The sequence below is a fragment of the Symphodus melops genome, assembly GCF_947650265.1.
Source record: "Symphodus melops genome assembly, chromosome: 7".
Lineage (NCBI taxonomy): Eukaryota > Metazoa > Chordata > Actinopteri > Labriformes > Labridae > Symphodus > Symphodus melops.
This window is the reverse complement of record NC_136697.1, coordinates 21436601-21453691: the sequence shown is the minus strand read 5'-3', so window position 1 is coordinate 21453691 and position 17091 is coordinate 21436601. Positions and strand designations below refer to the sequence as shown.

Below are 17091 nucleotides of genomic sequence, written 5' to 3'. Positions count from 1 at the left end.
CGGTTTTCTAATCTGATTTTACTTCACACAGGCCTGGTCCAAATTTCAAGTGCATTAATCAATGCACAGAATACTACAGCCTGGAAGTCTGGTCCTCTACTCTGCCACATGGTGGCATCGGTGTGCATGTAATCCAGATGTAATCTAGAAAGAATAGGGGGGGGGAGATGTTTGTGAAGTTTGCCCAACACATGAAGATGTCAGTTTTGTTTAGCAGCTTTAAATGACAGGAAACTATAAGGAAATATTTAACTCGCGTTGCATAAAGTTTCTGTAATTCTACTGAAACGTTAAATTCAATGAGCCGTCAATGATACTCAATGTAATAGATTTTCACTTGTTTGTAATATTTTGTTAATCAAAAAACATGTTAATATTATGAAGTCATTTGGTATGGATCATCAGTAGGCTCAGTGTCGTTTTCTCCTTGAAATTATGGGATGGGAGTGTGCTCTTTTTGTAAGCCCATAAAAATGTGAGCGTGAGCAGCTCATTACCTCAGCCATAAAAGAATACAGCCTCCTGTGCAGTGTAAGCAGTGTCGGTGTGCAGAGTCCAATAGCTCCACTCTCCTTTCTTGGGAGATGATTGTCAAAGTCTTTAGCTCTCAGATCAGACCACATACTGGAGTTCAGGGACCACCATGCCCTCAGGAAAGAACATCAAACTCATCCTGTATGAGCTGCTGCAGTTTGCGGCCCTGATCGTCCCGGTGTTTGTGATCATGGAGCGGTTTGCCAGACTCATACGGGACGTTAGAGGACGCGATATAACGGCCTACTGGCTGGTGGTGGCGGCCTCCATCGCCTATGTGACCTCTGTGACCTTGCTGGTGTGGGTTCCCCTGAAATATGTGACCCTGAAGCAGAGGAGGTTTATCTCGGAGATCACACAGTGGTGAGTACAGCAGATGAAGCCTCATACCTGAAACACATTTGATGTAAAAACAGTCATAACAGGAAACATTTTAGGACATGTTAGGGATTTTAGCCAGCTTATGTATCTCTTAAATTGACATCCCTGAGTCGGTTCCCTTATATTATTTAATCTTCACATATACTACATTTGTCATATCACATTAATGACATACTTTCAACAGCATCTTGCATGCCTGGTTTGTTCTTATTCAAAATGTGGACTGATGCTACTTGTTTTGTTTTCACAGGAGACCCACAGCGCTGGCGTACATCATCCTGTGCACTTTGCCTTGTACTGCTATTCTAATTGCCAGCTCCAAGGTAAAGTCATCAAGACGGATTGCTCTTGTCTCTGTTCAGCACCTGTTGATGTTTTCTGTCGTGCGCTGCCAGCGGGCCTTGAAGAGGCTTATTCGTTGTAAACAGTCCAACATGTTTTATGTGGTCTCTCTGCCCCCCCCCCCCCCCCCAGCCTTTTGTTAAAGGATGTGTTTAAAGGACAATAATGATACACTCAGTGATGGTGGACACGGCACATTGCCCCACAGAGAAAGCCAAAAGATGGCATGTCACCAGTTTTGCTCAGCCCCTCAAGTTATTGTGCTTTTTAAAAGGTGCATCCACATATTTCCTCCCTGTATACCGAGAAGGACTTTGGCATGATGTGGAATCAAATGAAAAGGCAGGGAGAGAATTTGTGCTCTGTCACGAGACTACACCTGAAACTGGAGGTATTCAGTAACCAACCGGGAACATTACCGGTTGGCCATTAACCCAAACTTTAATACCATCCAGAACAAAAAGACAAGGATGTTTACACACGTGACACTGTGTCCTCAGCTGATGTAATCTTAGACGAGCAAGAACATAAACAAGAGACACGAGCCACAGAGATGTGTCACACACACTCAGACATCTAATATGTCTTAACCTAGAGTTAAGGCCATTCAGTAGCATCCTAATGTCCATAATGATGGGGAAATAAAAAAAACCCTGAATGGCTTCATAAAACTTGGGGAGCAGGATCCCCTCCTCCTCACTTCAGCCAAATGCCACGAGGAAGAGTTTCAGTTTGTTGTCTCTCTGCTCCCTCTCTCGTCATTTTTAAGTGTAGGATCAATATCATCTCAGCTCTAATCACATTTTGTGTTTGTTATTATATTTTAGGTGCAAGTGGACTATGGCCAAAGACTGGATCTGTTCACGGAGTTACCTGTGTCCTTGGTATTAATGTCTCTCATCTGTGTGGACATCATAGAGAGGATTCGGCCCTGCAGGCTCCTCGGACAATGTAAATCCTAAAGTTGTCGCCATAAAAAAAAAAAAACCTAGATGCTGTTAAAATGTACCTGTACTGCTTTTTCGAGTGTTTCTGCTGGACTTCTTCCTCAGTCATACTGTAGACAGTATGGAATTGAGCAAGTGTTTAGCTTTATGCTGTAACTACACATGTACAGGATGAAAATACAAACCTCTTGTCCTCAGGGGAAAGAAGGGCAAACTAACAACTGAAACCCTTCTTTCAATACTGTCTCACACAGAATCACTTGACAGGATGAAAAAAGACTATTTTTAATGATTGTCTGGACTTTATATTCAGTGTTCATGTAACAGCTGGTGTTGTGTGCTTCTTCATTCGCAGCAGACAGCCTGGACCCTGACCTTGACATGGCAGGCCCAGTCCTCACCCACCTGGAGCCGGTGACCACGATAGCAGGGCAGCTGCACACTGATGAGGTCCCTAACGGTGAGACACAGGACCACCCAGAGGTGAGGAATGGCAGTGCCTCAGGCAAATGGCAGGACACTCCACGTCCAGCCAGCCGCTTGACAACCAACTCACGAGTGACAAGCATGGCATACCTGTACTCCTCCTCCTCCTCAAGGCCTCGAGCGTACTCTGGTCCTCTGGGATTCCTGTGGAGGAGAGACGGGAGAGGGGAGGCGTTTGTGGATACTTTCCTGTTTTGGATGGACACAGTTGAGATGGTGAGAGTCACAGGAGAGCCGTCTGTTTTCTACTCAGCCTGGGTGTTCCCCGTCTACATCTTGGCCTTCATGTCAACACTCCGTATGGTCATCACCCCCCAAAACCCTCTTCTGTCCTTCGCTGGAGTTGCCCTGCAAGACTTTCCTTTCTTCATCATCCGAGTGGCTCTGATTGCTGTGTTCGGCTACGTTACCCCCGTGTTTTACCCGCTGAAAAATATGCTGGTGAGCCTGACTTTTCTATACTTCACGTACCTGACCAGGCTGAGAATTTTCAAAAAGCGGAGCATGTTTTAAAGAGGAGTGGCCGTTCTGATGTCAATAGAAGATCTGTTCTGACTGTGTATGGTGACACAGTTAGTGTATTTATGTGTTGGGGGGAAGAGGGGGGGGATGTAGGTGGTACACACGGTGCTGCTTCTGGAAGAACAACATGTTAAGAATTGTAATGCCATAATCCTGGAGGTAAAACAGAGATGTTGTTTGGGCTGCGGTGCACAGTTATGTGATGTTTGAATTTGTATTTATTACAAATAATAATGTGCTTATTTGGAATTTTTTCCTTTATTTTTACACATTTCATAACAAAGTACAAAGTGTAAAATACAGTTTCAAAACCTCTGATCGTTTAATTGATTAATGTGTGGAGTCATGATTTCATCAATAAATATGTCTTTATAATGAACTCTTGTGTTCAATAATAGTTATTTTTTTTATCCATAAAAAAATGCCTCTGAAGAGGCACATGCACTCATTTTTATTTCACTTTATAAACGATCCTCTGAACAATTTCACGGCTTATGGAGCGAAAGGCTCAGATTAATTCTGGGATTTGGACAAATCAAGACGCCGTATTTGAAATTGAAACCAGTGCATGGACAGCTTTTATCAGTAAAATATGTAATGTAACAACGAATAATAAAAAAAAACTGTCTGTGTCCTGAGGATGAAGACATTGTCATTGAAGAAGAGACTTCACATTCCAGATACAAATGTTTCCAAAGGATAACGATGAGCGCTCATATTTAGAATAGCTCAGTCTGCATGTTCAATTTGACAAGCTATGAAAATGTCACCGGTACAGGAACATCTGCATCTTTTTATGTCCCTTTACATCTCCACTTAAACAGTCAGTTGTTTTCAAATTGTGCATGTGTATTACGGCATGTTTTAGCACATAAAGTTGGAAACCAGAAGAGTCATCAATCAACAATATATGTATCGTTTTCTTCATCGTGACATCTTCTTATTTGATGCAGAATCAGCAGATAACAGGCTCTTCTTTTTGTCTTTCTGATTTTCATTCTTTACTTTTTTTTCTTTTTCTGTCTATAATAAACAACCCCACCACCGTCCCCCTAGATCATCGTGCAGGCAACATTCTGGTTAATGTGTTTTTACAGCCGTATAACTCACTGGAGGGTAACCTTGGAGTCTAAGTGTGTGTGTTCGGATCAAATCAGAATGCCAGGGAGACGCTGGTGTATAATCAAAGTCCTAGCACAAGTCTGACAGAATTACACCCAGTGGAGCACTTGGTCTTTGTGTTTCTGATAGATGAGCCGAGGAAGCAGACTGGCGGTTAAAAAGAAAAGCCAAGTCTGTGTTTCCTGTCCCTTCAAAGTAAACATAAAAAAATGGGAAATCAGGAAAAAAGTAAACAAGAATCCTGCTGCATCTGTGGCATAGTAAATAATATGGTGACTGAATTTATATCAGTTTGAACCATACTGCTTTACTGCGAGGGAAGATTTGTTAAGGGCATAATAAATGACAAACACGAACGGTGACAGGACAACACACGGCAGTAGACATTCACACAGAGGGACCAGAGCTGGCCTGCTTTCATTTACTGCTTAGAAAACTAAAATTAACTTCCCTTAATTTCCCTACAGCCGTGATCCTCCTCCTCTTCCTCCTCTGTGATTCATACTGTAATCTGCAAGAAAGCATTAGAGCAGCTTGACTCATTGTGGCCATTTAACAGTTCCCCATGTGTTGGCAGGCAGGAGACAACGTTTTTTATTTCCCGTGACACGGAATGAATACTTCGAATGATCAAAGAAAAAAGCAAGAGCCTGCATCTACACCTCCCAATGCCAGTCTGTGAGTGCCACAGTCAACTATAAAAGGTTCACGCAGACACAAGCTTTCTTTTAATACGTACTCAGAGGGGCTTTGCATTAAAGGGATGCTTCACCCATTTACATGAAGCTGTGTATCATTAGAAACATGGTAGTAGTGTTGACACAGCTTCATGTAAATGGGTGAAGTATCCCTTTAATATCCAACTAACTTTATAAAATGTATACCAAGAATTTGCAACTTATTTCTAACTCTACCAAGCTATTTTTGTTTGTTTTGGGTGTTTTTTGTGTGGCAGGAAAACCAAAAACTGCAGTCCAGATTTTCATGAAACCTGGTGTTGACTGAGTCAATGAAGAACCAGTTACATCACAGACCGTCTGGATCTAATTGGGAGCAACTTAAGATGTGTTCATGACAGTAAACATTTAGTTCTAGACATGGATTATAAGAATGTGATCAATGTCCCTGCTTCGCTGCCAACAACATTGTTTCTAGACATAAGCGTACTCACTTTTGTTTTGAAGTCTTTATTGATCCAAGTGCAGCAACTTGCATTTGTATCTTTATTTATCGAAAACACAAGAGCAGGCTTGATATGATATTTTGGAGATATCCATGACGCCTGGAGGAAGTATCATAATGACTTTGGTGGATCCTCTGGCTGTATATCCAGCTCATCCAGCAAGTTTTCACTTATTATGTGAAATATATCTCCATTGGATGAGCTGGCTGACACTTTGGCAATGACCTCTATGGTCCCCAAAGGACTTCATTTTCTTTTGTCTTCTACAGTATGAGCGTGTGAAATATGGCACTCATTGCCCCCTCAGGAGAAAAATAAATAATCTTGGTGATCCCTTAACACAATCTTATATAGAGCCAATTACAGGGAAAATTGTCACAGGCGAATACCTCTGTACTTCAGACCTTAACTGTGCTGAAGTTTATTTACTATTTTGATCATGTCAGCCTCTTGATCAGTGCATCACTGTGCTTAGGTGCAGCCTCCAATAACTGCTGGAGTCGCTGTCGTTACTTTGAAAGATAAATTCAATTTAACTCTCAAAAGATGACAAGCACTGATCTGTTATTTTGGAGACAAGTTTGATTCTTTTGGGAACAACTCGCTGCGCTGGCAGATTTTCTTCACTCTTGTCGAGAGGTATCAGGACTCAATATGAGACAGGAATGGCTTAAGAATCGTGACTCTTTTTAAGGCAGTTAAAACAGAAGCAGAATTATCCCAAGCACCTTCACTGTCAAGGTAACATTAAAACAAGAGAGCGACAGCTGAGAGGAGACACAAAGGGAAGCAACAGTGGGAGGAGTTGGAGCAGACACTGTGGACACAGATGAGGAGAATAAGATAGAGGGGTGGAAAAAAAAAAGAGAGCACAGATGAGATGACAGAGGAGAAGGAGGAGGAGAGATTTGGGGAGGGGGTGTTGCTGTTATGGATGGGTGGAGGCTTTGTAAATGTGAGAGACTGGAGGCGCATTTAAATTCAGGCTGTGTGTCTCCTGCGCTAGCCGAATGTTACCTGCTCTAGCATGGCAACAGAAAGAGAGAGAGAGAGTGAGGGTTTCAGCTGCAGCCTCCGCACATACACACACACACACACACTCAGACAAAAACACACACACACACACACACATGCACAGACAACCACAACAGGAGTGCAAGGAGTGACTCAGGTAAGCTCCTGATGAGAGAGAGAGAGGGAGCAGCGTGGTGGAGAGAGAGAGAGAGAGAGAGAGAAACTGGAGGAGGAGGAGCTACAGAGCTGAGATTTTTTAGGAAGGAGGAAGAAAAAGAAGGAATTGCATAGAAACCCCTGGAATTCTCTGTATGTGGACTCCTTGGGTGGGCTTACAGGGGAAGGAGAGACGGGGATGCTGCAGACGCAGATGTGGAGGGATGCGAAAGCTCTGATTGGATAAATCTGACAGACCAGAGAGACACACAGAGATAAGAAAATGACATTTAGATTTTGTAGCAGGACTGTTCGGGGGGCTTAAACTGGGGGAGGCTGGAGGGGAGGTTTGCTGACAGGGGTGAGTCGGGACAGAGGAGGGGGTGAGGCGAGGTGAACAGACAGGATGGAAGATGAACCACCTGTCCTTCTGAGATGAGGTGAGCATATGAAGAAAAACTGACCTCACATTTACACACTCCTAACTTCTGGGACAGTCTTCAGATTCAGGAACCAAAACTCTCTCTTTTTCCAGTACTTTAGAGATGTTATGAAACATTTAGCATCCTGATGACCTGAACTCCTCTGAGGGACCATCGTCTACACTGCCCTCGCAGGTGCTCCTACCCTGTAAGAACCTGCGGACACAAGACATTTGACCCTTTTTTTGGCTTCTGGGATCCCTAAGTTCCCTGAAGAGCAGCGATCAGGTGGATCACCTGTGCCATGAGGATCCTGGCCTGAGACGACCCCTGAAAGAGGCTCCATCGGCCTGCCCCCCTTCTCTCCCCACCACCTGGATGTCTTGATGTATTGCTGTGGGCTGGGACACTGGCGGAGAGTGCAGTCCACATATGTAAGTGAACATTGCAGCGATCATCCGCATGTTTCTGATCCCATAGCAACAGTGGAGTTGTCTTGTTTCAGGAGGGGAGGGGGCGATAGATCTTAAAGGAAACCGTATGGTACAAAATCCATGGCTCATGATTGCACATATATATTATTGATGTGTAGTTGCTGTACCTTTGCTATTTAATCAAGACTTTTCATAGCTGTGTTTTGCTACTAAAGTGTTCACTCCTCAGTGTCATTCTGTGCGAGTTTTCAGCTGCGCTGCAGTTTATCAGGACAGACAGTGGCTTTGTCAAACAGCCGGCGTATTGATCACAGTACAGGACTCTGTGAAAACATTACCTAACAGCCATTAACCTGTGTTTGATAGCTTCACCTCTGCTGGTTTGTGCTGCAACTCTTTAAAATTATTGACAAGGAAGTGAAGTGAACAATGTCTGATCTTTGATTCATTGGGGGGGGGAAAAAACATGGCAGCTACTTGCAAGAGCCTTTTCCTTCACATATTTGACTTTATCAGAAGAGACAGGGGGCAGAGGGGGCAACAGGCAGGTGCAGTTATCTCATTACGAGCCAGGTTTTACTGTCCTCTCAATGACAGAGGAGCAGGGAGGACACTCCTCTCTTCCACCTGTTCCTTCTTGATTCATAAACTCTCTCTTCCTGCCTTCCCCTCTCTCTCCTCTCTTTCAGTTTTTCCTCCTCGTGTGTTTGCTGCTTCATTTCTGTAGTTATTGTTCTCCAAGCCCTGTTGCAGCCGACACTACTGTGTAGAGTTAGAGCTGTGCATTGTGTGATGGTGCTGACTGCAGAGGTCCCTATCGTATTCATGCTCCTACATGAAAGAAGCTTACTGTCAGACCTCTGTCAGATTACCACAATCTGTGCTGCTGCTTGCAACATGTGCCCACCGCAGCAAAAAGCAAAAAAATGTTTTAAAAAAAATGTACGTACAGAGCTTAAAGAAATACCACATCAAGAAGTTATCCCGTTAGCTCTATTTGTATTTTCAAACTGCTTGCGACAAAAAAGGCCATGAGCTGAGAGAAGGCATGAAAATATTAGCATGTGGGGGCGGCCTTTAAATGCTGCCTTTTTGATAAAGAGTCCAAGAGAACTGACCAGATTTGATAGTAAAGATAACAAATTTATTCTGTACAAGTTGTGTTTTTTATCACCAATAGTTGTTGTTTTTTCTGTATTGAAAGTTTCTCTCTTTAACTTCTAAAGAGTGAGGGTCCCTAAGAGAGGTTAAACCTCAGCAGTCCCCATACAGGCAAAATCTCTTCTGCATGTATGTCAATTAACAATGTTCAGAGGGTGGCAGTGGCTCAGTGGGTAGAGTTGTCGTTTCTCGATCAGAGGGTTGAGGGTTTGATACCCAGCTCCTGTGAGTAATATGTCTGGAGTGTCCTTGGGCAAGACATTTTACTCCCCCCCCACCCCAAATCCAACCCGCTCAGCAGCGCCTGCTGGCAACACCCAATTTCCCTTCAGGGATCAATAAAGAAAATCTTTTTCTTCTTTTCTTCTAAAATAGTTTGTCTAAAATCTTTTGCAATGCAGCACACATATGTCGTTATATATTCAGATTTTTTTTCCTAAGATGTGCCCTCTGTTGGCACAAAGCACAGCTGGATTACTTTCAGTGCTTGTCTTGGCTCTTAGAAAGAGGTTAAGACGTCTTACTGTTTTCATAATTCTGACTGTCGGGACAGCAGGTGAAGGACAAGGTTCAGATGAACCCCTTTTACAAAAATCTGTTAAAACCTGAAGCAAAGACGTTTTAAGGAAAAAACCTTTGACTCTAACAACTTTAAATTAAGGTTGTAATTAAAAAGCTAAGTTTGCTTCATGTGCATTCCTTTACATTATCATTGCATTATCATAATTTGAGGAGAACATTGTTTGTCATTTTCGGGGGGCTGTGTTATGCTGCTTTTGTCTCAGATTTAAAATATTACTGCTTAAAGTAATGTCCAGAATCCTGTTTTTATGCCTCATGTACTTTTATTTCACTATCACTTTATCACTCTACTTTCAGACGATATAACCTGAGTTTCATTGCTAATGACCCTCATAAAGATGACATTAGAACGGATATGAAGCAACTCCCTGTAAGAAAATGTACATTTTGTATTGTACACACAGAGTCCCAGCTGTACTTGGATTTACCTGCCTTATACCAGATCATCAGTATGTGCAGGATTGATGTATTTTTCTCTTCATGTGAAAGGACTGATGAAAGACATTAAAAACAAATTAAAAAGAAGACTCTTTACTTCTTTTTGATCCTGAAGGAAAATTTGGTTTTTACACTCTGTGAATAATGCAACACACATGTAGGCTGATATATACAGTTCACATGCACAAACAGGATCCTGTGGACATGCACTAATGCAGAGATGTCAGAGTGCAGGAGCGACCCCCGGCAGGCGCTCCTGAGCTGGTTAGCTACTGCTCCAGCTACCAGACTAATTTCCAGATTTTTTGGTCCGCACCGGGACTCGAACCAGCGGACTCGACTCCAGTTCCCAACCCAAATCCCTACGGACTGAGCTTCTGCCACCCCATAACATGCAGAGGACTGGTTGAGGATGAATTATAGAAGTTTTATCTATGCCTGAATTTCAGGAGTGACAGTGACTTTCTCTTTGTACTTGTTTTTTTTTCACCTTCACGGTTTTAGAATCTGATTACTGCATTGCTTACTCAGCAGTTCTCTGATGTATCAAGTCTTAAATCTGCACAGGAGAGGAAAAATAATCTTCTTATATCATGACAAGAATAGTCTGCTGACAAAATATACTCTAGCTACAATACTTCTTGAAGTTTTCATTGTGCACGATGCAATATTTGAAATGTTATTTTTCTATTTTTATTACACTGCAGAGGTAGTTTTGTTCTTTTCCTCATGTTGCCTTCTATAAACGAAGTGAATCCATGAGGACCACAGATCCATACAGTGCTCAGGTGGGCATTGATTATTACTCAGAATCAAATCCTGTGGATTTAGTGAACAGGCTGCAAACTGTGGTCGGTATTGACATGTTTCCACACTCAACACTCACATTGCTATTTCCTATCTATCTATCTATCTATCTATCTATCTATCTATCTATCTATCTATCTATCTATCTATCTATCTATCTATCTATCTATCTATCTATCTATCTATCTATCTATCTATCTATCTAGCTATCTAGCTATCTATCTAGCTATCTGAATAAAGTTCAGAATAGTTAAAGTAGTCATAAAGACTTCTGTTTCCTTAAACACTCGAGCAAAACTTTCATATATGAATTAAACTCTGTGTGTATCAAGTGACTTACATAAACACGTATAACTAGCTACCTATACAGTAGTAAGTTGGGTTTGTGCCGTCCCCAAAGCTAAGAGTTAGCATGTCGAGCGCTCTATTGTGTGCTCAGACAGGTACGGTTCAAGAAAGCTGTTTAGTACACGGATCTATCGACGTATCTCATGACATTACATATCAGGAATTTTAGCATCTCTACCCTGTTGTTTTCTGAGGTGGAACATTTTCCTCACTGTAGTTGGCCTACATGTAGGATTATTGTTACTTAAGCAAAGGGTTCAAAGAAAAACTAAGTTTGGGATTTGAAATTGGCAGGAAGAGACATCCAATCCATCGATAATACCATCATGTACCAATCTCTTGTTGTGGAAATCCGTCTCTCTGTGTCTCTCGAGAACCCACCAATCACTGTTGTGGAGCTCAGCAGCATGATGACAGTCAAAACACACAGAAATAGAAACCCAATCCCAAAGAGTACCAACATTTAGTCTAAATCTCTTCTCTGTTGTTGAAGGAAATTTAGGGTCAGATTTTGGACACATTTTGTACCAACTATTTGTGAAGGCCTTATGTACCCTACTGACTGACGTTTTGCAGTCGCCCACCTTCTCCATCCTCACTCTGCTCTCCTATACGTCTACCCTCTTCTCTCCCTCCATCACTCTTGTCAGTCTCCACCTCTCCTGGATGGAATGAGTGCTAGATTGGTCATTTATCGACACCAGCCTCTGGCATCCAAGAGGAGGGGCATCAGCCAGATGTTTGGTTGCATATTCATACAGGGTGTATGATTGTGAAGAGTGCGGACAGCCACAGAGAAGAGGAGGAGGGTGGATTTAAGTTTACAGACTGAAGGAACTTTCCGGTGAAATTTCAGGCACTTTTGGAGTTATCCTGTCTCCATCTCTTCCACTCCTCCTTCTTCAGTTTGTGTGTGTGTGTGTATGTGTGTGTGTGTGTGTGCGCGTGTGTGTGTGTGTGTGTGTGCGCGTGTGTGTGTGTGTGTGTGTGTGTGTGTGTGTGTGTGTGTGTGTGTGTGTGTGTGTGTGTGTGTGTGTGTGTGTGTGTGTGTGTGTGTGTGTGTGTGTGTGTGTGTGTTTTGGGAGTTTGGGCCTTGACCTCTCTGCCCTGAAGCCATGTTAAAAGTTCCCAAGAACAAAATTGTCTCCTGGGTGAGTACTGTCTCTCTGGCTGATGGATTGGAGGGTTGTAAGTGTTCAGTTTGGGTCCTTTTTATTTTCAGGGCTGGATTAAGGACTTATGATAAAGTACCATATAAAAGCATTGTATTTAATGCCCTTTTGAACATCTGTCTTCATGTGACTCACAGCTGTGGAATCAAAACTATGTTTAAGCCTTCTACTCTCTTCTACAGGATGCTTTACACTATCTGGAAGGAGTGTGTAAAGATTGATGTTTAGGCTCAAATCAATGCATATCAGTGAGTGTGTGCTGACTTTCTTCACCCGTAGTGAAAATACAATGTGGTTGCATGTATTTGTGAGAAAATGCCGAACTCATGGACTCTTTTGCGGGTCAGGGCAGATGTTTGGTTTGTGGTGGTGTGGACACAGTAGAGGGCAGAGTGGAAGGCCGAGGTCTGGAAGGCTGCCTGAAATCATGCGTGCCATCCATCTCTGCCCGTTGAGCCCTGCCCTGCACTACAGGCCCCAGCTTGACAGCACACACACTAACTCACTCACTCACTCATAAACACACATTCTGGTTGTAAGAAGCTTATAGGGACAGATGTTTGTTTATGTATGTGGGAGAGTACATGAACACGTGTGCATGGAGAGAGTGAGATGACTGACGGGGTCTTCTGTGTGTGAGAGATGCAGTGGTGGCAAGAGCTGTATATCTCTGTAAGGTCGTTGGGATGTTTCTGCATGTTTTAAAAATATATAAATAAATAAATATTATGGCTGTATCGCACCAGTAATGGAATACAGCATGAAGAGCAGCTAGATTTTTGTTTAAAAGCATCAACTTCCACTTGTATATCTGAGTGTTTAAGTGGTGTTATAGAAATGTTAAATCTCATGATATAATTAGCATTCATTCTCCAGTTTGAGGCTGAACTAGCATTGCATCAGAAAGATGAGCGCTTTTACTACACAAGTGACTTCTTTAGGTCAGGTACTAGTTTTTTTGTGGTATTAATATTACGTATCAAGAAAGACACCCAAGGAAATCCACCGATTAAGCTAAATGTAAGTACAGCCGCACTTTGCTCCATGCTCTTACGTACATGTAAACGTAACAGTACACCACAGATGCAAAACAACAGAGTAGGTGCATGCATAAGTATTATTTACCTCAATATTGCGAATAAGACAGGAACCCATGTTAAATAATTTATAGATTGATGGTAAATGGATTTATTTCAACTTGTTTTGTATTTTTGTATGAATGAATTGTAAAATAAGTATACAGAGTTTGTAAGCCCTGAAATAAATGTAGGGTGGTTGCATGCCACTATTGTACAGAACATTGAAATTGTTTGGTGGATGTTGGAGACTTAAGCATCTTCGTGTAATTCATGTATAGCTCAGTCCAGAACACAAAAGTGATCCAACCGCCTTATGTAACAATTCCACAGATGTCCTCTGACAGAGTCAGCATAAGCAGGGACTCTGATGGAGCGTTTTGTTGGCTACAGTTGGCTCCTGCTGCAGGAGATTTAAGGTGTCATGGAGCAGATTAAGTAAAGCCACAACTCTGGTTCAATTTCAGGTCACCGGTTAAATGTCATGGTCTTTAATTTTCAGTTTCTTTCATTGTCACAGCTGGTCTGACCTCTGATGGAGATGTCCACTCCAGTAATAAAGATATTGATAAGGACATGTGTGTGTAAGTGTGTGTGTGTGTGTGTGTGTGAATTATCAGCCAGTGTGTGCTTGTGCGTGCAGCTGTGATTGATGCAAGTCCAGATGTGTTTTTGACCAAGGGGTCAGTGTCACAAGTTCTTGCCCTAGCCCAGCTGCCGACAGCTCTGCATGTTTCGTTCCAATTATGTAACTCTCTTATTTGCGTTCCACGCTTCCCAAAGCTCTCTGCTGACTTTGGTATTGAAACACATGGCCAATCTGTTTTTTAGGCTTAGATCATGGTGATAAACAGACTATATGTTTTACTTATACCTTAAGGCTAATCAGTGCTCGAGGTATAGCATTAAGATATGTATTTAAATTGACCAATACCACACTTAAGAAATAAACAAACAATCCCTTTATCTAAAGAATCAGAGAAAAAGTGTGGACACACTATGCACTATTTCCCCAAGTTTTAAAAAGTTGTATGTCAATGTGAGTGACCTTCCAAAAACTAGTCTCTGTTAATACTCAGTCTGTGAACTGACTTTGGAAAATAATGTTGCTGCAGAATTTTCGAGTTTTAATTTCACCAGGAAAAAAATCCGTTTAACTCCATTAAATTGGGCAGAGGCAGAAGAAATGTCCTCAGTGTCCTTCTGCATCCCCAGACATCAGTGAAGGATGTTGTTGTTATATATGAACTCATTCTTTAATTTTTGCTGCTGGTCTCGGTGGCAAGTTTGAAACAAGCCATATTGCATAAATATTCTGTATAGTTTTTGATGAAAAAAAAAAAGTATGTAATGATATAATAATTCTGTCCTATTCAAGTAAGAATGTCATCTTCAACAATGCACCAAATTAAAGAAACGGTAAGATATTAATGGGTTATAAATTGAATATTTTTCTATGAAATGTCCGAGTTCAACACATTTAAATTAACCTAGTTACAAAACTGATTTTAGAGAAGACCTTGCTAAATTAATTCTTTAGCCTATGATATTATTCATGGCATTGGTACCAGAGTTGCCCTGAAACCTCCTAAAATTAACAATCTCCTGTAACCCCTCTTCATGGCTTTGGTGTAGACATAAATTGAGAGCAGTTTAACTACAGCTATATTTCTCCTCCTGATTTTTTTTTATTCTTAAGGTTTACAGAAGGTGTGAAAAGGTAAAGTTATTAAGAACCGGCAGGATTAATCATTTCACAATAACACACATTATTTCTTGGTCTTTGGGCCTTTGTAACATGTTGCACGTGGCTTAATAATGTCTGGAGAGCTCTACACAATATGGGGAAAACCTAAGGAGAAGAGGAAGAGAAACATTGTAATTGGGATGCCTGTGTGTGTCTTTAATATGGACACATGACATGAGTGAAGTGAATAAACAGCATTTAAGTTCTTAGGAGGTTAGGTTGCAGGTTAGTCTGTAGTGAGCTGTGAATCGAGTGCACAAAGTAATTATGTCGTGGTAGCTTTTTAATTTCATCTTTCTATTTTGGAGCCAGGCCACTGTAATACTCCCATTTTTGGAAGTTGTTTGGATGCACACTGACGCACGCGCGCGCATTAATCAGGCATCACGCACGCAGTGAACGCTGCCATGCTGGCCAACAACATAAGAGAGACATTCCTTTACTTCGGCACACTGAGTGGGCAGTGCGGACGGGTTGAACGCCTTCACGGTTTTCTCGGTTCTGGAGGTCAGACTGAGCGGCGTGCAGCTCAACAGATGCCGCACCGAGAAATAAGCCGTTAATACCCCGAGGACTCGGGAGAGGGTAACTCCGCTCAACTCACAATGCAGACCTAAGTGGAACCCTCTCGCGATACTCATCCGCGTCTCCGACGCTGTTTTACGCATAGAAGTGTTCGGGATAAGTTTTTTGCACCTTTACGCACAGGACGGCGCGCCAAGAACGGCTTTTTTTGCAGCTACTAGGAGAACTTTCAGACGTATCCACTTGTATCAGAGGTAAAGTGCGACTCATGGCATACTTGTCCATGTGTCATTCACTGCAGCCAGGTGAGAGATAATCTGATCTGGTCGTTTCAACCGGGGACTAACTCCAGTGGAGCGCTTTAACCATCATGCCACCCAAGAAAAAGGTAAAATATGCAAAGTAAGGGTGTGTGTGTGTGTGTGTGTGTGTGTGTGTGTGTGTGTGTGTGTGTGTGTGTGTGTGTGTGTGTGTGTGTGTGTGTGTGTGTGTGTGTCCTGGACAGGAAGGGTATGAGAATACACCATCTGTTGCACCGGGCGTTAATCCTTGTGTGGGGCCTTTCTACATCACTGCACAATGTTGCGCAGGGCAGATGGAGATGCATATCCACATGCATGTATCATACCATGTGCTCACTTAAAAACGTCAGACTTTAAGATATAGTTACATAACCAATTGCCTGTGACATAATTTCTTGGAATTAATGCGTTTTCCATTCCCTTCACTTATGCTCTTGGACTTGCTGTGATTTTTTTCTCACTGTGATTATTGTTTATGCAAGTTTTAAGAACCCTGGGCATGCTGCATGGCTCTATTTTGTTCTTCACATGCAGTGGTGGTCCCATTATACCTAACTCTTTAAATGACACATTTTTCACCTGAACATTTCTATCATGACTTGACTGTAGGGTTTATATACCATTCTCCTCAAAGGCTTTCTATTATTGTAGCAACCTGAAACAAGCACAGTCTAATGAGACTAGCAGAGCTGATTGCTTAAGATGATGAAACCTGCCTTTTGTGCCTCTCTGGTATTTCCATTACATTTAGGTCAGAGTTGAAAGCATCTGTTGGTCTTTGAAAAATCAAATATTACTTTACAACATTTATGGCTGCTCAGAAGATATTTCCAGAAGCCTTACATACTCCATTAACATAAACAAGTATTCTGTCTGCTACCATGTCTAACAAATAATGTGCATGGAGAAATAGTTTTACGTTTAGTAATTAGAAAATAACCCGTTATTTATTTCAGGAGTTTATTAGATTTTTAATTTTTTTTCTAATGCCCAGAAATAACATGACTCCACACTGCTTTGTAACTGCTGGATGAGTAAATAAGGAGCTGCCTGCATGAGCTACTTGAAGTTAGCTACATTATTCCCATTCAGCTGTTTTTTTTTTGTTTATCTGGGGATGTAGCTTGCTGATTCTTAACATGTCAGATTCTGAAATATCAAAAGTAAATGATACACACTGTCATTTGTCTTTCCAAAGGCAACTTTTATTTGTATTCATTTTCTCTGATACAGTATGTCCTTGGTTTGGATATGTCGGTAACATAAGGTTCTTGAGCAAACCTCACAGTCTCTGGAAAGCCTACTGAATTGCATTATAGTGTGTGCTGGTTAGTACAGCCCCGCTGCTTGTTACCTACAATACCTAGAATAGGAAAAGCCTCTTAGTACC

The 17091-nt window shown here is 41.9% G+C and overlaps 2 protein-coding genes across 4 annotated transcripts in view; both read left to right on the top strand.

Annotated features, from left to right (window-relative positions):
- The first annotated feature begins 334 nt into the window (after window positions 1-334).
- Window positions 335-3549, top strand: tmem236 (transmembrane protein 236). Its single transcript, XM_079348600.1, has 4 exons — window positions 335-897; window positions 1166-1238; window positions 2085-2208; window positions 2560-3549. Exons 1-4 carry the CDS (start codon window positions 644-646, stop codon window positions 3201-3203), a joined length of 1095 nt encoding a protein of 364 aa, XP_079204726.1. The 5' UTR covers window positions 335-643; the 3' UTR covers window positions 3204-3549.
- Window positions 3550-6408: 2859 nt separating this feature from the next.
- The window catches only part of cacnb2b (calcium channel, voltage-dependent, beta 2b), a 30987-nt gene continuing 20304 nt past the window's right edge, over window positions 6409-17091 (top strand). The window contains exons 1-2 of one of the 3 annotated variants that reach the window (XM_079348659.1): window positions 6409-7127; window positions 7223-7543. In XM_079348659.1, coding sequence (XP_079204785.1) covers window positions 7496-7543 — 48 coding nt within the window. In that variant the 5' untranslated portion in view covers window positions 6409-7127; window positions 7223-7495. Of the gene's footprint in view, window positions 7544-15201; window positions 15788-17091 lie in introns of those variants that run through there. The other 2 variants (XM_079348658.1, XM_079348660.1) reach the window with 2 other exon arrangements.